This window comes from Hemiscyllium ocellatum, chromosome 4 (assembly GCF_020745735.1).
Source record: "Hemiscyllium ocellatum isolate sHemOce1 chromosome 4, sHemOce1.pat.X.cur, whole genome shotgun sequence".
Lineage (NCBI taxonomy): Eukaryota > Metazoa > Chordata > Chondrichthyes > Orectolobiformes > Hemiscylliidae > Hemiscyllium > Hemiscyllium ocellatum.
The window spans coordinates 109390554-109413931 of NC_083404.1; the positions used below are offsets into that span (position 1 = coordinate 109390554).

The 23378-nt window shown below is 42.2% G+C and overlaps 1 protein-coding gene across 1 annotated transcript in view; it reads right to left on the minus strand.

Annotated features, from left to right (window-relative positions):
• The window catches only part of slc22a13b (solute carrier family 22 member 13b), a 34565-nt gene extending 13648 nt beyond the window's left edge, over positions 1-20917 (minus strand). Inside the window, exons 1-3 of the mRNA XM_060824051.1 lie at positions 20540-20917; positions 8472-8575; positions 4067-4221 (exon numbers count right to left, since the gene is read on the minus strand). Of these exons, the coding sequence (XP_060680034.1) occupies positions 4067-4221; positions 8472-8575; positions 20540-20917 (637 nt within the window). The remainder of the gene's footprint in view (positions 1-4066; positions 4222-8471; positions 8576-20539) is intronic.
• Between the last annotated feature and the right edge of the window lie 2461 nt (positions 20918-23378).

Here is a 23378-nt window from a genome sequence, read left to right on the forward strand (position 1 = left end):
TTCCCCTTAACCTTTGGTTCTCTTACTAATCAAGAATCTATCTCTGCCTTAAATATACAGAAGCCCTCTGCCCCCACAGGCAAGGAATTCCAAAGACTTATAACTCTCAGAAAGAAGAAATTCCTCCTCACCTCAGCCTTAAATTGGTGCCCCTTAATTCTGAGACTGGTCCAAGACTCATCCATGAGGGGTAACATCCTTTCAGCATTTACCCTGTCAAGCCCCATAAGTTTCAATGAGATCACTTGTCATTCTGCTAAACTCCAATGAATCGAGTCCCAACATGTTTAGCCATTACTCCTAAGGCAATCCCTCCATACCAGGGATCACCCTCGTGAACCTTCACTGAGCTGCCTCCAATTAGATAATATCTTTCCTTAGAAAGGGGACTAAACTGCTCACAGTACTGCAAATGTGGTCTCAGCAGCACCTTGTCCAGCTGCAGTAGGACTTGCCCTCTCTTCTACTGCAACCCCCTTGAAGCAAGGGTCAACATTGCATTCCTGATTCCCTGCTGCACGTGTGCACTAGCTTCCTTTGTTTCATGCACAAAGCTTCCACGTCCCTTTTATGTTGCAATTTTCTATAGTTTTTCTCCATTTAAATAATACTCTATTCTTTTGTTCTCCCTTCCAAAGTGAATAACTTCAAATTTTCTCACATTATACCCCATTTGCCAACTCCTTTCCCACTCACTATCAATACCTCACTGAAAAGTGTTTGAGTCCTTCTCGCAACCTGCCTTCTCACCTATTTTAGTGGCATCAGCAAATTTAACTACAGTAGATTCACTTCTTTCCTCCAAGTCATTTGTACATATTGTGAACAGTTGAATTGCCAGCACTGATCCCTGTGGGAACTCCACTGGTCACAAGTTACCAACCTGAAAAAGAACCCCTCTCTTTTTTTAGACGCAAAGTGCACAAATCTTTATTCAATATCCACCACCAGGAAACGTAGGAAAACACCCGAGTGGCCTGTGACAAGCAGTGCCCTTCACGTCAAAGGGCAATGCTGTGTGAAACTCCAGCTCTTTTCTTTTTTCTTTTCTTTTTTTCCCCACACTACCGCCTAACTGCAGTAGTGCTTATTATTTTTAACCCCAGCACCCATGGTGTGTGTGCGCAGGTGTGAAGAACCCCTCATCTCCACTCACTGTCTCCTGTTCATTGGCTAATTTTCTAACTATGGTAATAAACTACCTCCAACAGCATGGCTCTTACCATGGCTCTGCTTGCCCTGTTTCACTGACTATCTTCTCTGCTTCTGGCCCTTAATATGACATGCAAAGCCACCTTTGTTCTTGGTAACAGGATTTACTGCCTTCACATAAGATCCAATCTGTAGTTTTCACATTGCTGTTTGATATCTCAATGAAACTGACCCTCTGAATTTCACACCTTGCACTGGGTAGCATGAGACAGCCTTCTTTTCTCTATGCACCCTCCTTATCCAATCTAATGGCTTCCTTATGCTGTGAAAGCTCTCCTTACCAGTGCATAGCATCTTCATGTGGTTGCATCTCCATCTCTATGCTGCTTTCCCTCTCATTGGAAAAGTCAATGTTTGAAGAAGCCTTAACATGCGATGGACCTATAACCTTTTCCTGGCTCCAATCATTATTATGGGCCTGGTAGATGCCGTTCAATTAGGAACATTTCACTTTGGTTGCACCTATTGCAATACCTCCAGACTGGAAAGTCCCACATCCTACAGACAGTTTCACAATTTGGCTGCCAGTTCCTACCACAGTTCACCAGCTGCTTGCATCTCACTCTCTTTGAGAAAATGAATCTCTAAGCCTGCAGATATCTTGTGCACTATCAGTGAAAATAAGAAAAGTTTAGAAAAATACCTGACTATGGGCTATTTAATGACTTAATTCTCTGCCTCCTGCCAATGTGTGAGTGCCTTCAGACTTGTGGTTGTCTCAAACCAAGTGTACTTGAGTCAGTAAGCATCCAGCGAGCCAGAAGAGGGATGTGGACATTTTATTTTGCTGAGAATAGTTCTAAAAGTCCAGTCTTTGTGAAAAGGCTGCTTGCCCACTTCGACAGCTTGACCTATAAAGCTGGCTGTGTCAGCAGGTATTGCTGCAAGACTAGGAGACTCCAGTCATACTTGAGAGTCTTTCAACAGGTACATGGAACAGCTGGAGATACCTTTCACCTTTAATAATCGTCCTGGATGTTCCTGGTTATCAGATTGTAAATCAGGAAAACAAAAGGGGTGATACATATACCTGAAGCAGGCTCGGTGATACGATTCTTGAGAATAATACACTGAAGAGTTTGTTTCCCTTAGCTAAACTAAAATATATGCTGCGGTCAGACATCATGAGTAAACTTCAGCAGTGCGATAACCCAAGCCAGCAAGTTAGCTGTTTGGAACAAGAGATCAGTTACTTAGTGAACATATTGGAGACTAGATTGTGGCTTTGGAAAAACTGTCCATCTAATAGATGTTTGGATCTATTTCATTTCATAGGGTTGCCATTTAGTGTTTCTTCAGCCTCTGGAATTCTTCAAAGGGGAACGAATCACATTTTGCAAGGAATTCAGCAAGAAGTGTGTTATTTAGACGACATTATTAATTTTAGCTCACACCGGCGGACCCACGATAGCAAATTGAAAAAGCTGCTTCACATCTGAAAGACCATAGAGCTCTGGCAAAAGCACTCAAAGGTTTCAAAATTTGAGAAAGTATTTGCTTTTCCAGGTGAACCATGATAGATTAGACCCTACCCAGATTAATGTTCAATCAACAAAACACTGGAAATTGTCCTGAATTGGATTTGATTATGAATACAGAAGCAACTTCAACACAATTTGTGCCTGAAGTCATTTAAAATCCAAGCCCAAGTCCAAGTCAGATAGACATGGTTGATGAAAGGAAATGGAATTGAAGGTTATGGGGAAAAAAATAGACTCGGTTAGAAAAAACCATCTCCTCAGCGTCAGACCTAAAAGTGTCAAAGTCCTTCCTCCAATTCTAATCAGTAAAGTCAAGAAATAGGAAGCCAGTGGTTAAGTTAGATTTGTAAATAAATATAAAAAAGAGATGTTGAAGTTTAATGGAATTCCTCTTTCAAGACTCTGCTTCCTCGACACAGATGCTACCAAATCCGTTGAGTTTTCCAGCAATTTCTGCTTTTGTTTCAGATTTCCAGCGTTCACAGGTTTCGGTATTTTATCCAGTATTTAACTCCCTTCCACTTGGCATTTTACTTTCTTCAACAGGAGATCATTTCCCAAGTCAGAACACAACATTGCCTGTTTGCATCTATCAGTTTTCTTTACACTTTCTGAACTGCTGATGAGCAAGGCTCAATCAATTATCTGACATAGTTCCACGCTGAGACAGGAAATCAACAGCAAAACATTGTTTGTAATGTACACATGCATTTAAATTCGTGGAACTGGTTAACATACTGAATTATAGAAATACAACCTGATAATTAAATACCTAATTGTAGTATATTATTGTTGCATATTTTGGCTAAGTGAAGCATAAATACTGACTGCAGCCAGTCAATTGCTTCTAGCCACTTCTACGTTGTAAATGCAAACTGAAGCAGGTAGAGGGCAGTATATTGTATTTGTTCATGGAACATCTTAGCCAGCATGAGATTCTTGATCAGTTGGGGACTCAAGGGTTATGGACAAAGGGCAGGAAGTGGATGTGAGGAAGGTCAGAACAGCCATGGTCTGAGTGAGTAGACTCAAGCAGCTGAACGGCCTACTCCTGTTCTGGCTTCTTATGGTTCCGTTGCCCATCTCAGATTATGTTTAAGAATCAATCACGTTTCTGTAGGCCTGGAGTCATCTGAGTGGATTAAGATGGCTGACTTCCTTCCCTAAAGGTCTTTAGTGAAACAGATCAATAATGGTCACAATTATGTTAGTTTTTAATTTCAGATTTTTAAAAAAATTGAATTCAAATTTCACCACCTGCCATGGATTCGAACCCATAGTCCCAGAACCTTAGCTTGGAGCTATGGATTTGAAATCTAGTGACATTACCACCATGTACCTCCCCTTATCCACATTGAGTGCTTTCCTTATACCTAAGACGAAGTTGTTAATTAACATGCCAGACACCGATGCACCGACAACAAACTGCAGAGCCAAGAATAGGTTGAAACTTGGCACAAACGCTGCTCCCACAGCACTGGCGAATTGAAGAATCAGTGACAGCAAAACAATTGGGCGTCGGCCAAACCTACAAAAAAAAAGGACATATCATGAATTATGTGCCTTGGCCTTTACCCAACCGCTGTCTTCTACAAGGACAATAACTCCAAAAGTATTTTAACTGACTCATGTATAATCTGGGCTGAATCTCAGCCTTGGCAGTCAGTTCAACTGTACTCTCTGCTGGTTACCTTGTGCAGTAACTAGTGGACTTTGTCTGTATAGTTTTAGCTGAGAGTCTGGAGTAACATTAGGAATTTAGCTCTAGTTGCATGAATGAACATGAGGAATGTATAGGATCAGTTTTGGTTCTGAGGTGAATATTTGGACAACAGGGCAAGAGAAAATAAGGATTTTTATTTTATTCATTCATGGGATATGGGCATCACTGGGGACTGAGCACTTATTGCCCATCCCTAATTGCTCACAAGAAGGTGGTAGTGAGCTGCCTTGTTGAACTGCAGCAGTCCCCTTGGTGCAGGTAGACCCACAATGCTGTAAGGGAAGGTGTTCCATGGTTTGTCCCAGTGACACTGAAGGAATGGTAATATAGTTCCATGTGAGGATGATGAGTGGCTTGGAGGAAAACTTGTAGGTGGTGGTACTTCCATGCATCTGCTGCCCTTGTCCTTCTGGATGGAAGTGGTTATGGACTTGAAAGGTACTGTTTAAGGAATCTTGGTGAATTTCTGTAATTCTTCTTATAAATTGTACACACTTTTACTACTTGGCATCAGTAGTGGAGAGAATGAACCTTTGAAAATATGGTGCCAATGAAGTGGGCTGCTTTGTCCATGGTGATATCAAGCTTCTTGAGTGCATCCATCCAGGCAAGTGGGGAGTACTCCATCACACTCCTGACTTGCAGATGGTGGACAGGATTTGCTGAATTCAGGGTTCTGTGCCTCTCATCTGCTAGTGTGGCTAATCCAGTTCAGTTTCTGAATGGTAACTCATCAGCACGTTGATAGTGGGGTAAATTAGCGACAATAATATTAGTTATTGAATGGCAAGGAGCGATGGTTAAATTCTGTCTTATTGGAGATGGTCATTATCTTGCACTTGTGTGACATAATGTTACTTGTCATTTTTCAGCTCAAGCCAAAATAATATTTGGATTTCTTTATATTGTTTCATTGAACTTAGTGAGAAAATCTATAATTACAGTATTTGAATTATTTTGCAAGTATAGAATCATATAGCTGAAAATGTGTTGCTGAAAAAGCACAGCAGGTCAGGCAACATCCAGGGAACAGGAGATTCGACGTTTCAGGCATAAGCCCTTCTTCAGGAATATTCCTGAAGAAGGGCTTATGCCCGAAATGTCGAATCTCCTGTTCCCTGGATGCTGCCTGACCTGCTGCGCTTTTTCAGCGACACATTTTCAGCTCTGATCTCCAGCAGCTGCAGACCTCACTTTCTCCTAGAATCATATATCACAAAGGAGGGCATTCAGTCTGCCAACGCCATGCCAAGTCATAGGAAAGAGCTGTCCAATTAGTCCCACTCATCTGCCCTTTCCCTATGGTCATTTAATTTTCCCTTTCCATGTATGTATTCAACAAAAGTTACCCAGGAATCTTCTTCCACTTCACTTTCACCTAATGTATTCCAGAGAGTGCTGCTCAGTGCCCATCCTTTGTTTTATGCTCAGGGTACCCCAAGAGCAGGCAGTTTCACAGTATTCTGATCCAATGCCATTATGGATGTTATCATAACTGCCTTAGTTTATAAATGAGGATTGGGACCATTTCTATGCTCCAACCCAGTCACTTATGAAGCCTATCCAGCTTCCTGGAGATGGCTAATTAATAGGGTCATCAGCAAACCTCTCCGCTAATTAAGGACAGCAAGTGGATGGCACACACTGGAGGGTTAATTTGAGTGTCCAATATTCTGGGCAACAGGCAATCTGACCAGGAAATGTGAGTATTGCTGCTGCTATAGGTGGGAGAATGCATGATGCCTCAAGATGGAGGTTAAAGAATCATTGTGAAGGGGAATCCTCTAACACCTGCAGCTTCAGGTAGTTTTAGGGGAAATTAAAGGAGGTCTTGCTGTTAAATCCAATCTGGTGCTAGGAGGCTGCCTCCAGTCACCTGATGGTATTCCATTTCAGCACAGGGTTCACCCATCATAGTAAGGTTTGGGGGGCATCACCAGTTTATCTTTAAGTTGGTATTTGATTATTCCTAACTTGTAACTGGCCAGATGGGCAGGTAGGATCTCAGTCCTTTTGACCTCTCCCTGAAAATACTCCTTGCCACCTAAGAAATATCTTCTCAATTTATCTACACCAAAGCTGCCTGTTCTAAAACACACAATAAAGATAAGAGGTGGTACTTAGGCTAATTTAGTGAAATATATGGTTTTTAAAAATATTACAGGAAGACATGTTGGGAGCAGTACCGGGCATGTCTAAGATGGGGTGTCAACCTGGTGGAGCTGCCCAAACAGGATTACTTTCATGTCAAACAGCATAAAGCAGTAAGTGATAGACAGAGCTGAGCAATCCCACAAATCAACAGGTGAGATCTAAATTTTGCAGTTATGTCACATCCAGTTGGTGGACAGTTGATCAACTCACTGGAGGAAGAGGCTCCACAAATATCCCTGTCCTCAACGGTGGGAGAGCCCAGCACATCAGTGCAAAAGATAAGACTGGAACATTTGCAGTAATCTTCAGCCAGAAGTGCCAAGTGGATGATCCATGTCAGCCTCCTCCAGTGGTCTTCAGCATCACACTTACCAGTCTTTAGCCAATTTGATTCACTCCACGTGATATGAATAAATAGTTGGATGAATTGGATACTGTAAAGGCTACAGGCCCTAGCAACATTCCAGCAACAGTACTAAAGATCTATTTACCAGATGTTGCCACATCCCTAACCAAGCTGTTACAGTACAGCTACAACACTGGCATCTATCCAACAATGTGGAAAATTGCACAGGAATGCAAAAAGCAGGGCAAATCCAACCTAGTCAATTACTGCCCCATCAGTCTACTCTGGGTCATCAGTAAAGTGATGGAAGGTGTCATCAACAGATCTATCCAGCAGCACCTTCTCAGCAATAATCTCTTCAGTGACACCCAGTTTGGGTTCTGCCAGGGTCACTCAGCTCCTGACCTCATTACAGCCTTGGTTCAATCGTGGACAAAAGAGCTGAATTCCAGAGGGCAGGTGAGAGTGAAAGCCTTTGATATCAAGGCCACAATCGACCAAATGTGGCATCAACGTGCTCTAGCAAAACTTGGATGACAGTTGTCATTTCTGGAGGTAAGTCATCTCAGCTCCAGGGCATCTCTGCTGGAGTTCATTTGAATCTTGTTCTAGGCCCAACCATCTTCAGCTGCTTTGTCAATGATCTTCTCTCCATCATAAGGCCATAAGTGGGGATGTTTGCTGATGATTGCATAATGTTCAGCACCATTTGCACTCCTCAGACACTAAAGCCCAAATATAACAAGATCTAGAGAATATTCAAGCATGGGCTAAAAACTGGCAAGTATATTATGCCACTCCAATGCCAGGCAATGACCATCTCTAGGAAGATACAATCTAACCACTGGCTCCTTGACATTCAATGGTGTTACCATCACTGAGTCCCACAATATTAGTGTTCCGGGAATTACATGGACCAAAAACTGAACTGGACTTGCCATATAAATATAGTGCTTTGACAGTAGGTCAGAAGCAAGGAATACTGTGACCAATAACTCATCTCCTGACTCCACAATTTACAAAACAGAAGTCAGGAATACTCCCTACTTGTTTGGATGGATAACAACAACACTCAAGAAGTTTGACACCAACAAGGACAAAGCAGCCCGCTTGATCGGCAACACATCGCAAACATTTACCGTTGACACTCAGTGGTGTGTACTATCTGCAAGATGCAATGCAGAAATTCACTAAAGATCCTTAGACAGCACCTTCCAAACCCACGAACACTTCCATCTAGAAGGACAAGGGCAGCAGATAAACAGGAACACCACTACTTTTAAATTCCCCTTCAAACCACTCAACACGCTGACTTCGAAATGTAGTGTTGTTCCTTCACTATCACTGGGTTAAACCCCTTCAGTAACAGCATTGTGAGTCATACTACAGCACAAGTACTGTAGCTGTTCAAGATGGCAGCTCACCGCCAACTTCTCCAGGGCAATAAATGCTGCCTAACCAATGATGCCCATGTGCCATGAGTGAATACAAACATTTTATTTTAGATTATAAATCGTCAATTGGTGTGGTTTTATGGTATTTAATTTGCTCTTACCTGTCTGCTAGTGGACCAAATACCAAGGCACCAACAAAAAGTCCAAACATGGAAACGGACCGTGAGAGCTGATTTAACCAATTGTCATCACAAACCAGATCAAACTGAAGGGTGAGAAACAATCCCAGTTAGAAAGAGGGCTTGGTTAAAAGAGGGAGGAGTAAATGCTTCTTTAGTTGCTATATCATTGCAATACAGAACAATGTACAGTGAATGCATGAAGCTTCAGTTCAGAGATTCTTTATTCCACTGGCACACAAAAATATTATTATTAATATTAAGTAACAAAAAAGATTACCTTGAGAAGCGAATCAAACAATTGAGAGCTCCATCCAGCACACTTGACAGCCAGTCTGCCCTCAGCACCAGCACTGCCTAGCTCTGAGTCCATTGAAAAAGTATCAGAATCCTGGAGGATCCCTGATATGGAAGTATCACCATGTGCCTCCATGATTTCTGCCAATCAGCAGGGCTGCAGCCTACTCCACTGACAGTCACTATGGCAACCTCGAGGTGCAGCATCCAGGTTGACCTGCCCAATCTCACCCAGAAAAAAAAAGTCACCTCTATATCACATCAACTGCACCTCAGCCCCTGCTCCAATCCACACACACACATACACACACACACACACACCTCAGGCTGCATCCTTTGCCAGTTGGAACCCTCCAATCGTAAGGGATGAACTCAGATTTCTCCAGTTTCCTCATTTCCCCTCCCCCCACCTTGTCTCAGTCGATTCCCTCGAACTCAGCACCTCCCTCCTAACCTGCAATTTTCTTCCTGACCTCTCCGCCCCCACCCCACTCCGGCCTATCACCCTCACCTTGACCTCCTTCAACCTATCGCATCTCCAACACCCCTCCAAGTCCCTCCTCCCTACCTTTTATCTTAACCTGCTGGACACACTTTCCTCATTCCTGAAGAAGGGCTTATGCCCGAAACGTTGATTCTCCTGTTCCTTGGATGCTGCCTGACCTGCTGCGCTTTTCCAGCAACACATTTTCAGCTCTGATCTCCAGCATCTGCAGTCCTCACTTTCTCCTTTGCCAGTTACTCGAACATGACAAAGCCATCAGCCAAATGCCTGGCACTCACTGGCACATTTGTCTCTCTTTTGCAGATGACTAGATGGCATAAAACAGGAGGCAGCAAGAGCCAGACGAAAGGAAATGGTTTGCCAGAATTTCCTAATCACATTGACAGGTCAGTATTGACCACTATTGGGATGTCTGAATTGAGATTGGAGCTAATGGTGAGGGTGAAATCATAGTAATTGGCAGTATCCTCATACCGAATCCTCCCTAAGTTTCACTTCTCTTAATCTCACTTTTTGATGCACCAAAGACAGAAGGTGTACCTCTTACTGTACTCCACTCCACTATGACAATATTACCTCCGATCATTTTCTTTTCAGATACCTAACAAGTATGAAATTCACCAGAGGAAAAAATACTAATAAGAGAGCAATGAAGGAGACGCAGAACCATCACAGCCTTTACACTCACAGCGATCACCATAGATACTGGCACACTGTGAAAGGGAAGATTAGGATCTGGACGTGCTGAGATACCAGGCATGAATGGACTGTAATCAGGACAAATGGTGAGGATGGCAGAGCTCTCAGCTTGACAGAGGGAGGGCACTGCACATCGATCCTGTTACAGATGGCACAGATGAGAACTTTGATGAAAGCTGATATTGTATATATCATAAAAACAATGATGTGGATGCTGTAAATCAGAGAGAAACAGAAGTTGCTGCAAAAGCTCGGCAGGTGTGGCAGCGTCTGTGGAGAGAAAGCAGGGTTAACACTAAAGAAGGGTCACTGTACATTAACTCTGATTTCTCTCTGGGGATGTACAAATAATCTTATACGCAGGATTGTCTACCGCCTGCTCTTAGGGGGGCTATTTTAAAGGAAGGGCGCCCTGAAGAATGCACTTCATACAGACCAATTTCGCTGTTGAACGTAGATTTCAAAATTTTTATCCAAGATGTTGGCTCGGAGGTTGGAGAAGGTCCTTCCCCATATTATAAGAGAAAGCCAGTCAGGTTTTGTTAAGGGCCGTAGCTCCTTCAACAACATTAGGAGGGTACTGAACACAGCATAGGTACGTTAGCAAAGACTGATTCCGAGGTTTGGTGGTCTCCCTTGAAGCAGAAAAGGCGTTTGATCGGATAGAATGGCCGTACCTATTTGAAGTTCTGGAGAGCTTTGGTTTGGGGGGGGAGTTCTTTGCTAGATATGGCAGTACTGTATAATGATCCTAAGGCAGCAGTCATTACAAATGGAATTAAGTCAAATAACTTTAATATTGGAAGAGATAGTTGTCAGAGGTGTCCTTTATCACTGCTGTTATTTACCTTGGTGATTGAACTGTTAGCTGAAACTATCAGGAGGGATCCTGACATAGTAACGCCAAAGGTGGGAATGAGGGAGCATAAGATCCCCGTATATGCTGATGACGTCCTTTTGTTTTTGGTCAATCTGGAGATGTCTGTTCCTTGACTGATCCAAACAATTAATCCCTCTGGTGGTTTCTCGGGTTACAGGATCAATTTTGCAAAATCAGAAGCCATGCCGGTAGGTGGATTAGTGGAGGGGGCAAACCTGAATGATGGAATGCAGTTCCCGTTTAGATGGTCACCAAAAGGTTTTTTTGTACTGGGAAGTTTTATTACCCCTTCCTTCCACCAGCTGTATAAAGCTAACTATGTACAACTATTGGAGAGGATAAAACAGGAGTTGCAGTGGTGGGAGGGGTTACCATTATAATGATTAGGCCAAAAAGCCCTGATTAGGATGAATGTTCTTCCTCCACTGCTGTACCCCATGAGAATGCTCCCATTGTTGTTACCGAGACAAGTGTTACAGAGGCTCAGTAGTTGGCTAAGGGCCTTTATTTGGTACCACAAGTGCCCTCTAATTAAATTCACTAAATTGCAGCTTTCGCAGGCAGAGGGATCTTCCAGATTTGAAGAAATACCAAATAAGTGCTCTGTTAACATATGTTGGTGGCTGGCTATGGGGGAATTCAGAATCGATTTGGCTTGATATTGAAGCATCACAGTCAAGATGTCCTTTAATTAATTTACTATTCATGGATAAGACGAAATCCGTGACTCAGCAGTGTAAACATCCAAATATTTTACATATGGTAAAGGACTGGAGGATAATGAGGCAAGACAAGGGCAATTGGTCTAAGACCTCACCATTTACCCCATTGGTGGGAGCTCAAGGATTTAAACCTGGGATAATGGACTCCGGCATGAAAGCATGAGAGAATAAGGGATTTTTCTGCCTGGGAGACTTATTTGAGGTGGAAGGTCCTGATGCCATTTAGTCAGTTAAGTCAGAAATATGGATTGTCTAATCGGGACCTTTTCCGATATTTCCAGATAAGGGACTATATACAGAGGAAGACCACACTCCTGGTTCAGAGTTACAAATCTGATGGGGAGAAAAGAGGGCTCTGGTGTACAGTGGATCTTTCACTCAGTGCTTTATATTATTTACAGAAAGGTCACGCTCTGGGGACATGGATGGACTCTGTAGGACGTGAAATCGAGTGTTAGGAGAGGATATTTCATCAGAGGTATGGGAAGACATCTGGGGGAATGTAAGGAAAATCTCAGTATGTAACAGGAGATCTTGCACAGGACTCATATGGCACCAGAGAGGCTAGCTAAGTTCAAGAGAGGCGTGTCACCAGGGTGTCCCAAATGTAACATTAGTATAGGGACTCTTACAACATGACCAATAGCAGTGTGTAAGACGCAGAGATACTGGAGTGCTATAGTAAGGGAGCTAAAGGACATCCTAGGGATTGAAATTAATGTGGATCTGGTATTTCTTCTTTTGGGGTTGCCAAATTTGCCCTCTCTGGGGGAACATAGGGAGAGATTGTGTAATATTCTTACCCATTGTGCAAGGAAGAAGATTCTGGTGAACTGGGCATCAGAAAAACCCCCGAGGTATTATGGGGTAGCGTAGATTGGTGATGGAGCATCTCCCCCAAGATTACCTCACAAATATGGTGCACCATAAAACGGAGCAGTTTTACAAGGGGTGGCAGCCCTTTCTAAATTATATCGACGCAGACGTATCAGCAATATTAATTAGGGCATGGTATAACCATGGGAATTAGTCCGGGCGCCCGCGAGGCCCTGGGAGGAGGAGACTGGGGGAAAAAGAATACGGGTACAGTAATGCTCCCAGGGATGGGAACCCCAGTGGAGGTGTGATGAGTGAGATAGAATATAATGAGATATTATTTAATTTGAGTTATTTGAATTTAGTTTAAGTTAGTATTTATTTAATATGCTTGTAGTTTAGTTTAAGTAGGTATGTTTGTTTTGGTAGAATAGTAGGTCGTTAATTAACAATGGTATTGTGTTATGGCCTTTCTTGTACTGCCCTTTTTTCTGTTTTGATGGCGTTTTTTCTTTGTACATAAATATTTTGTAAAAGATTTTAAAAGGTTTTCAATAAAAATGTTTATATAAAAAACTCTTCTCTCAGAGTTTCAGATTTCTCAGATGCTGCCAGACCTGCAGAATTCTTCTAGCAAATCTGTTTTTGTGTCTTATATATACGTTTACACACAATAAAATGCATTAGAAACCTATCAGAAAGCCTATTCCAATCCTGTATATTGCTATCAAATTTTCTGTCAACTTCCTTTGTTCAAAGGAGAACAATCCCAGCTTCTCTAACTTTATCGATCACACAGTTGTACAGCGTAGAAACAAACAGCAGACCCTTCACTCCAACTCATCCATGCTGAACAGGTATCTTAAATTAATCTAGTCCCATTTGACTCATATCCCACTAAACCTTTTCTATTCATATACCCATCCGGATACCTTTTAAATGCTGTAATTGTACCAGCCTCCACCACTTCCTCTGGCAGCGCATTCCATACACGCACCACCCTCTGCATGAAAAAGCTGCCCCTCAAGTCGCTTTTAATTCTTTTCCCTCTCTCCTTAAACCAATGCCCTGTAGTTTTGCCTCCCCCACCCTGGGGAAAAGACCTTGTCTATTTACCCTCTCCATGCCCCTCATGATTTTATAAACCTCTATAAAGTCACCCCTCAGCTTCCGATGCTCCAGGGAAAACAGCCCCAGCCTATTCAGCATCTCCCTGTAGCTCAAACATTCCAATCCTAGCAGCATCCTTGTAAATATTTTCTGACATCCTTCAAATTTAACAACATCTTTCTGATAAGAAAACTAGAGTTGAATGTAGCATTCTGAAAGCAGCCTAACCAATGTCCTGTAGAAGCTGCAACATGATATCCCAACTCCTAAACTCCATGTACTGCCCAATGAAGGCAAGTGTACCAAATGTCTTCACTAGCCTGTCTACCCGAGGCTCCACTTTCAAGGAACTGTGAAGCTGCATCCCTAGGTCCCTTTGTTCAGTAACACTTCCCAGGACCCTACCATTAACTGTATAAATCCTGATTTGCCTTTCCAAAATGCAGTGCCTCACATTTATCTAAATTAAACTCTATCTGCCACTTTTTGGCCCATTGGCCCATCGGCCCATCTGATCAAAATCTTGTTATAGTCTGAGTAACCTTCTTCGCTGTCCACTACAACTCCAAGTTTGGTGTCATCTGCAAACTTACTAACTGTACCTCCTATGCTCACATCCAAATTATTTATATAAATGACAAAAAGCAGTGGACCCAGCACTGATCCTTGTGCACTCCACTGATCACAGGCCTCCAGTCTGAAAAGCAACCCTCCACCACCACCCTATGTCTCCTACCTTCGAGTCAACTTTGTATCCAATGGCTAGCTCTCTCTGGATCCCATGTGATCTAACTTTGCCTACTAGTGTACCATACGGAACCTTGTCAAATGCCTTACTGAAGTTCATATAGAAAAAGTCCACTACTCTGCCTTCATCAATCTTTTTTGTCACTGCTTCAAAAAAAAATCAATCATGATAGTTAGACATTACTTGCCACACACAGAGCCATGTTGACTATCCTTAATCAGTCTTTGCCTTTCCGAATCCTGTCCCTCAGAATCCCCTCCAACAACTTACCCAGCACTGATGTCAGGCTTACTGATCTATAGTTCCCTGCCTTTTGCTTACCCTCACTTCTTAAATAATGGCACTACAGGAAGATATGGACTCAATTGGCTGAATGATGTGCTTCTGTATGGTAGGGATTCTATGATTCCATGATTAGGACCACACATCGAGATGTAATATATTCAGTGCCAGTATTTAGAGAGGGGTACACAACATGTGGTCTTATGTTGTAAACAGGTGTTGGTTATAGACAACTATATTTTTGCACAGAATGGATGTCTGCTTTCATTGTAGTCACCAACCCCATGGTTTTCAAATGCTCCCTTTCATGTCTGGCAGTAATAGCCGACATTGACGTTAAAATCACCAAAGACAACAATGTTGTCCCTGGGAGGGGTATTCTGAATGAGTTCTTGGAGTTCTATGTAGAATTGATGTCTATCAGCCAGACTAGCCTTCAGGGTTGGAATATGAAGACCACCAAGAGTCAGGGGGCGTAATGTGTTTGCAATAGCCATTTGTCAGCTTTGAAAGTTTAGTAGTGGTAATTTTCTTCACTGTGCAGTGATGGGGGAAGGCATTAATCACTTTGAGGCCTACCTGACTGATAGAGGGTATAGTTTCTTTTTTGTCTTTTGTTTTTGCTTTATGACCAAGTAGATGTTGTGATAGCCTGTTACTGAGGGAAGATGAAGTGTGGATACATAGTGAATGGGAATTGAAATTGCACTTATTGATATCAGGATGAGATTCTCAGACATAGCACAGTAAGGAAAGGGCTTTAAAAGTTATCACCATTGTCCACCACAAATGGCTCCTGAGGATCCTGGATAATCCAAGATGGAGGACAAGAAACATTTCTGGCTATAACAGCTGCTCCTTTTTGAGGTATTTTAGGTGTTGGAGATGATTTCCTCGAATTCCAGGAGCAATAATTACTGTTTCATATGCTGTTGCATTATTTTGAAAAAAGAAGTCAAAGGGAGAGTTTTAAAAAGGGAGAGGTACACACAATGGAAGCACATGGTGAGGGAAGGTCAGTGCAGGAGAGAGAGAGAGAGAGAGAGAGAAACTGACACCGCAGTGAACCTGCACAGTTACTGCCTTTGCTGTTTGAATTCATGCAATGCAGGACATCGGAGTGCGTCTGGGAAAATCAACAAACAGTGAAATTCACAACTGATCTTGATGGAATTATTTGGATGAAGTCACAGCACAGTAACAGATAAATTACTAGTTTTAAGTGTGGCCTACAGAAAGTCTGCAGTAGTGAGTAGAGTGGGTTCTTTCTTGATTATATGTTTTTTGAGATATGTCTCTTGATTAAACTTAAAATATAAGCCATAATTATTAATTTAACCTGGAGCAGTGTTTTGTAGAGGAATAAGACAATGTTATTTTCTGGGTCTGTAGATTGTGAAGGAGCAAAAATGGCCTTTAGTAGAGTGATATGCGTTTTTGTCAGATGTGGGAGTTTAAGGAAAGTTTATAGGTTACTGTGGATTATATCTGCAATAAATGCAGTTGCTTGTGAATCATATCAGATTGATTGGATCGGTTGGAGAGACAGTTAACGGTAATGAGAAATTTGCAACAGCAACGGTATGTGATGGATGGCAGTTATAGGAAGGGGGGAAAAGTCTCAGATACAGTCACATAGATGAGTTAACTCCAGGAAAGGTAAGACAGGTAGGCAGCTAGTGCAGGAGTCTTCTGTGGCTATCCCTATTTCAAACAACTATGCTGTTTTGGAAAATGTAGGGGGTGATCAATTCACAGGGGAACGTAGCACGAACAGCCAAGTTTCTGTTTTTAAGACTGGCTCTAATTCAACGAGGGGTACGTCAGGTTCCAAGAGATCAATTGTGTTAGGGGACTCTCTAGTCTGAGGTACAGACAGACGTTTGCGTGACCAGCAGCGAAAAATCAGAATGGTGTGTTGCTTCCCTGGTGCCAGGATCAAGGATGTCTCAGAGAGGGTGCAGAATGTTCTCGATGGGATGAGGGGCTAGCAAGAGGTCATTGTCCACACTGGAACCAATGACATAGGAAGGGAAAAAGTTGAGATTCTGAAGGGAGATTACAGAGACTTAGGCAGGAATTTAAAAAGGAAGTCCTCAAGCATAGTAATATCTGGATTACTCCCGGTGCTACGAGCTAGTGAGGGCAGACATAGGTGGATAGAGAGATATAATGAGGAAAGAGATCAATCTGAGACTGGTACAGTTGATGACAGAAGTGACCCAAACAAACAGTCAGGGCAGACAGGGACAAGGTAGGACTAATAAATTAAACTGCATTTATTTCAAAGCAAGGGGCCTATTAGGGAAGGCAGATGAACTGAGGGCATGGTTAGGAAGATATCATTGTAGTTATAAAAACTTGGCTCAGGGATGGACAAGACTGGCAGCTTAATGTTCCAGGATACAAATGCTACAAGGATAGAAAGGGAGGCAGAGGGGTGGGGGAGGGGCGTATTTGATAAGGGATAGCATTACAGCTGTGCTGAGGGAGGATATTCCCGGAAATACATCCAGAGAAATTAGTTGGGTGGAACTGTGAAATAAGAAAAGGATAATCACCTTGTTGGGATTGTATTATAGACCCCTTAATAGTCAGCGGGAAATTGAGAAAAATATTTGTTAGGCGATCTCCACTATCTGTAAGAATAATAGGGTGCCTATGGTAGGGGATTTTAACTTTCCAAACATAGACTGGGACTGCCATAGTGCTAAGGGTTTAGATGGAGAGGTATTCGTTAAGTATGTACAAGAAAAGTTTCTGATTCAGAATGTGGATGTACCTACTAGAGAAGGTGCAAAACTTGATCTACTCTTGGAAAATAAGACAGGGCAGGTGACTGAGGTGTCAGTGGGGGAGCACTGTGGGGCCAGCGACCATAATTCTATTAGTTTTAAAATAGTGATGGAAAAGGGATAGACCAGATCTAAAAGTTGAAGTTCTAAATTGGAGAACGGTCAATATTGGCGGCATTAGGCGAGAACTTTCAAAAGCTGATTGGGGGCAGACGTTCGCAGGTAAAGGGACGGCTGGAAAATGGGAAGCCTTCAGAAGTGAAATAACGAGAATCCAGAGAAAGTATATTACTGTTAGAGTGAAAGGGAAGGGCTGGTAGGTATAGGGAATGTTGGATGACTAAAGAAATTGAGGGTTTGGTTCAGAAAAAGAAGGAAGCATATGTCAGGTATAGACAGGATAGATCGCATGAACCTTTAGAAGAGTGTAAAGGCAGCGGGAGTAAACTTAAGAGAGAAATCAGGAGGGCGAAAAGGAGATGTGAGATAGCTTTGATGAATAGAATTAAGGAGAATCCAAAAGGTTTTTACAAATACCTTAAAGACAAAATGGTAACTATGGAGAGAATAGGGCCCCTCAAAGATCAGCAATGCGGCCTTTGTGTGGAGCCACAGAAAATGGAGTAGATACTAAACAAGTACTTTGCATCAGTATTTACTGTGCCAAAGGACTTGGAAGATATAGAATGTAGGGAAATAGATGGTGACATCTTGAAAAATGTCCATATTATGAAGGAGGAAGTGCTGGATGTCTTGAAATGCAAAAGGGTGGCTAAATCCCCAGGACCTAATCGGGTGAACCCTAGAACTCTGTGGGAAGCTAGGGAAATAATTGCTGGGCCTCTAGCTGAGATATTTGTATCATTGATAGTCACAGATGAGGTGCTGGAAATTTGAAGGTTGGCTAACGTGGTACCACTGTTTAAGAAGGGTGGCAAGGAGAAGCCAGGGAACTATAGACCAGTGAGCCTGACCTCGGTGGTGGGCAAGTTGTTGGAGGGAATCCTGAGGGACAGGATGTACATGTATTTGGAAAGGCAAGGACTGATTAGGGAACATGGCTTTATGCGTTGGAAATCATGTCTCACAGACTTGATTGCAATTTTTTGAAGAAGTAACAAAAAGGATTGATGAGGGCAAATGGTAGATGTGATCTATGTGGACTTCAGTAAGGCATTCGCCAAGGTTCCCCATGGGAAACTGGTTAGCAAGGTTAGATCTCATGGAATACAGGGAGAAGAAGCCATTTGGATGAAGAACTGGCTCAAAGGTAGAAGACAGAGGGTTGTGGTGGAGGATTGTTTTTCAGACTGGAAGCCTGTGACCAGTGGAATGCCACAAGGATCAGTGCTGAGTCCACTACTTTTCATCATTTATATGAACGATTTGGATGTGAGCATAAGAGATATAGTTAGTATGCTTGCAGATGACACCAAAATTGGAGGTATAGTGGACAGCGAAGAGGGTTACCTCAGATTACAATAGGATCTGGACTAGGTGGGCGAATGGGCTGAGAAGTGGCAGATGGAGTTTAATTCAGATAAATGTAAGGTGCTGCATTTTGGGAAAGCAAATCTCAGCAGGACTTATACACTTAATGATAAGGTCCTAGGGAGTTGTTGTTGAACAAAGAGACCTTGGAGTGCAGGTTCATAGCTCCTTGAAAGTGGAGTCACAGGTAGACAGGATAGTGAAGGCAGCGTTTGGTATGCTTTCCTTTATTGGTCATAGTATCGAATACAGGAGTTGGGAGGTCATGTTGCAGCTGTACAAGATATTGGTTAGGCCACTGTCGGAATATTGCGTGCAATTCTTGTCACCTTCCTATCGAAAAGATGTTGTGAAACTTGAAAGGGTTCAGAAAAGATTTACAAAAGATGTTGCCAGGGTTGGAGGATTTGAGTTATAGGGAAAGGCTGAACAGGGTGGGACTGTTTTCCGTGGAGCATCGGAGGCGGAGGTTTATAAAATCATAAGGGTTCATGGATAGGGTAAATAGACAAGGTCTTTTCCCCCGGGTGGGGGAGACAAAACGTGAGAGCATAGGTTTAAGGTGAGAGGGGAAAGATATAAAGATGACCTAAGGGGCAACCTTTTCACACAGAGGGTGGTGTGTGTGGAATGAGCTGCTACAGGAAGTGGTGGAGATGAGTGTAATTACAACATTTAAAAGGGATCTGAATGGGTATATGAATAGGAAGGGTCTAGAGAGATATGGGCCAAATGATGGCAAATGGGACTAGATTAATTTAGGATGTCTGGTTGGCATGGAAGTGTTGGATCCCAGTGTCTGTTTCCATGCTGCACATCTTTATGATTCTAAGTCCTCTGAAACTTGATTAAAAGGGTATATACAACATTGAAATGCAGTTCCCGAATTATTATTGTTGGTTCTGCTTAACTATGCTTACTTCAGTGGTGTTTACTCTACTACTAGTATTACTCACAAGCAGCTTTCCAAAGACAGCTTTATGAAAGAACAGTATTACCTTTTACATGACTGCTGGCATTCTTCCCTATTCTCATTCATCTCGTCTCATTTTCCTGAGCTCTCACATACATGTGAATACATGAATTAGGAAGAATAGACCACTCAGCCCCTCGATCCTGCTCTGCCGGTCAATAAGATCATGCCTGTTCTGATTACTCCACATTCCCACCTCCCTTTGCTGTGGGTTTCACTCCCTTCCTTTCAAGAATCAATCCATCTCTGTCATAAAAGTATTCAAAGATTCTGCTTTTATCACCTTTCAAGAGAGTTCCAAAGACTCATCTCTCTCCGTGAGGAGAAAAACTATTCTCATCATTTTGTCCTAAGTGGGCAATTTATTTATAAAGTGACCTCAGTCCAGATTCCCCGATAAGATGAAACATCTTTCCCAAACCTACCCCTCAGAATCTTGTATGTTTCAATCCTTCTAGCTTCCAGCAGATACATATTTGGCTTGCTAACAAACCATCTCTGAACTGTTTCCAATGCATTTACATGCTTTTATCAGTCCCTCAGAAACTATTCCCAATGTATTTTAAAGCTACTTCATTTGCTGTCAGCATGGCACATGGTAAACAGCTCTCCATGCTAACTGCCCTGTGTGAAATGGGTCACCGCAAACAATAAACAAATGGGAGTTTGCCGTCTCTCACCATCACTGGCAAGGTGCAGAACTGTTTACATTTGGGAAAAAAAAGCACAAACCTCTGTTACCAATGTCGAGCTATATTGTGAGGTGTTGTATACCCAGCCTTCTTCACATGCTACTGTAGACTGATTGAGGTGTAATCGTATCCAATCCATATCTTTATCTGGACTTGGCTTGTACATTTCACATTTCTGGTAAGAGCCATTGTTTTCCTTCGGGAGAGTCAAGAGCAATTGTTCTTCTTTGGCCAGACCAGCACTGATGTTTAAGATCCAATTGGTCTGACAATAATGTTGGACACTCGCACCAGTAAAAATCTGAGCAATCAAGTGGAAACCCATGAAGAAATTCGGCAAACATATCAACATGAGCAAACGTTTCTGGAATGGCCCAAATTCTCCCACAGCTCTCAGGATTTCTCCAAAATCACTCATGTTGTCTCCACTTTTGATGGTGCCAATTCTTCAGTTCTACAATATACAATGTCTGAATTTTAAAGTGTACTGTACTTATGCTCAGTGACAGCTGTGATTACCATTAACCACAGTTTCTTCATTTAAGTGAATGGTTGCTATATTGTGTAACAAATGAAAAAATGTCAACTGAGGGCAGAGATTGATTTTGTATGTTTGCTCTGAACAATTGACAAAGTGACTTTCCAGGCTCAATTTTATTTGCAAAGAATGAGCCAACTGCCAATGGTTCAAAGGTACTAGCGATTCTAAATCCAAAAGCTACATAACATTTTAATGGCCTCATAAACGTGGGCTTTGCAGGTTGAAAATCTATTACATGTTCCTAATTATTCTTGAGAATGTAATGATGAGTGACCTTCTTGGCCAACTGTAAGCTTCAAGCAGAAAGAAGCCCTACGAGGAAAGGAGATCCAGGATTTTGACCGAGTGATGGTGAAGGAAAGACGATATGTTTCCAAGTTGGAATAGTGTTTGATTTAAGGAACTCACACCAGTTCTTGTTTGTTATTGCTTTTATTCTTTGAGGTGTTGAGTTTGGGATTTTGGAAGCCTTGCAGTTGAAGAAAACTGGTTCAGCCTTGTCTAGTCATCAAATGAATTAAATCCTTGATTGGAAAAAAGAAACGGAGTGTGTGACATTAAGTAATTATTGACTGGAGTTATGTTGGAGTCTCTGATAGTGGTTTGTTCCAACCTCCATGAAGAGAATAATCAATAGGATTATGAACTGAGGAAATCCCAAGCACACCACAACTTTAGGAGGCATTGTTTCATGTTTAATTGTTAATTAGTAACCAACTACAAACACTATGTTCGAGCAAGGGAAACCAAGCTTTTCATTGCATATGCCACTTTCAATTCATGCTGTACAAGCTCAAGAACTACATATTGCATTTAACGCCACATCCTCCTTAAATTTGCCTAACTCAATTTGTCATTTTATAGTACAAAAGTTGTGTCTTCTCTCAGCAATACTCATTATGGTCAACGCTTTTTGATCTGAACTATTAGGACAATTCACAAGATATACTATACTATTACTATTGTTTTAGAAAAAGTGTGCTGATTGATAGAGGCATTTCCATGGGGCATGGACCAATAAATGATGAGTGACAATTTATTGCCAAGCTTTGTTTAAATGTTAAAGCAAGCAGCTTGACTTTGGTCAACCCATTATCTTGAGAAATGAACCAAAGAATGGTTTTGTGATGAAACAGACAGTGCGAGTACATGTTCATTCTGTCTAGAAAAGAAGAAACCTATGTATTAATATAATTAGATTGTAGTATAGTAGAACTCTGTGGGAAGCTAGGGCAGTGATTGCTGGGTCCCTTGCTGAGGGATTTGTATCATTGATAGTCACAGCTGAGGTGCTGGAATACTGGAGGTTGGCAAACGTGGTGCCACTATTTAAGAATGGTGGTAAGGACAAGCCAGGGAACTATAGACTGGTGAGCCTGACATTGGTGGTGGGTAAGTTGTTGGAGGGAATCCTGAGGGGCAGGATTAAAATGCATTTGGAAAGGCAAGGACTGATTAGGGATAGTCAGCATGGCTTTGTGCATGGGAAATCACGTCTCACGAGCAGTGGACTTGATTTATGTGAACCTCAGTAAGGCATTCAACAAGGTTCTCAATGGGAGACTGGTTAGCATGGTTAGATCTCATGGAATACATGGAGAACTAACCATTTGGATACAAATGGTGATGGTGGAGGGTTGCTTTTCAGATTGGAGGCTTGTGACCAGTGGAGTGTCATAAGGATCGGTGCTGGGTCTACTACTTTTCATTACTTATATACGATTTAAATGTGAACATAGGCAGTATAGTTAGTAAGTTTGGAGATGACACCAAAATCGGAGATGGAGTGGACAGCAAAGAAGGTTACCTCAGTACAATGGGATCTTGATCAGATCGGCTAATGGGCTGAGGAGTGGCAGATGGAGTTTAATTTAATAGATGCAAGGTGTTGCATTTTGGAAAAGCAAATCTTAGCAGCATGTATACACGTAATAGAACACAGAACATTACAATACAGGCCCTTCAGCCCTCAATGTTGCACTGACCTGTGGTCCAATCTGAAGCACTTTGAACCTACACTGGTCCATTTACATCCAAATGCCTATCCAATGACTATTTAAAATGCCCTTGAAGTTGGTGGGTCTAATACTGTTGCAGGCAGTGCGTTCCACCCTGACCACTCTGACATCTGTCCTATATCTATCACCCCTCAATTTAAAGATATGCCCCCTCATGCTAGCCATCGTGTTAGGAAAAAGCCTCTTACTACCCACCCTATCTGACCCTCCAATTATCGAACATGTGTCTCAATTAAGTCACTTATGAACCTTCTTCTCTTGAACAAAGACAGCCTCAAGTCCCTCAGCCTTTCCTCGTAAGACCTTCCCTCCATACCAGG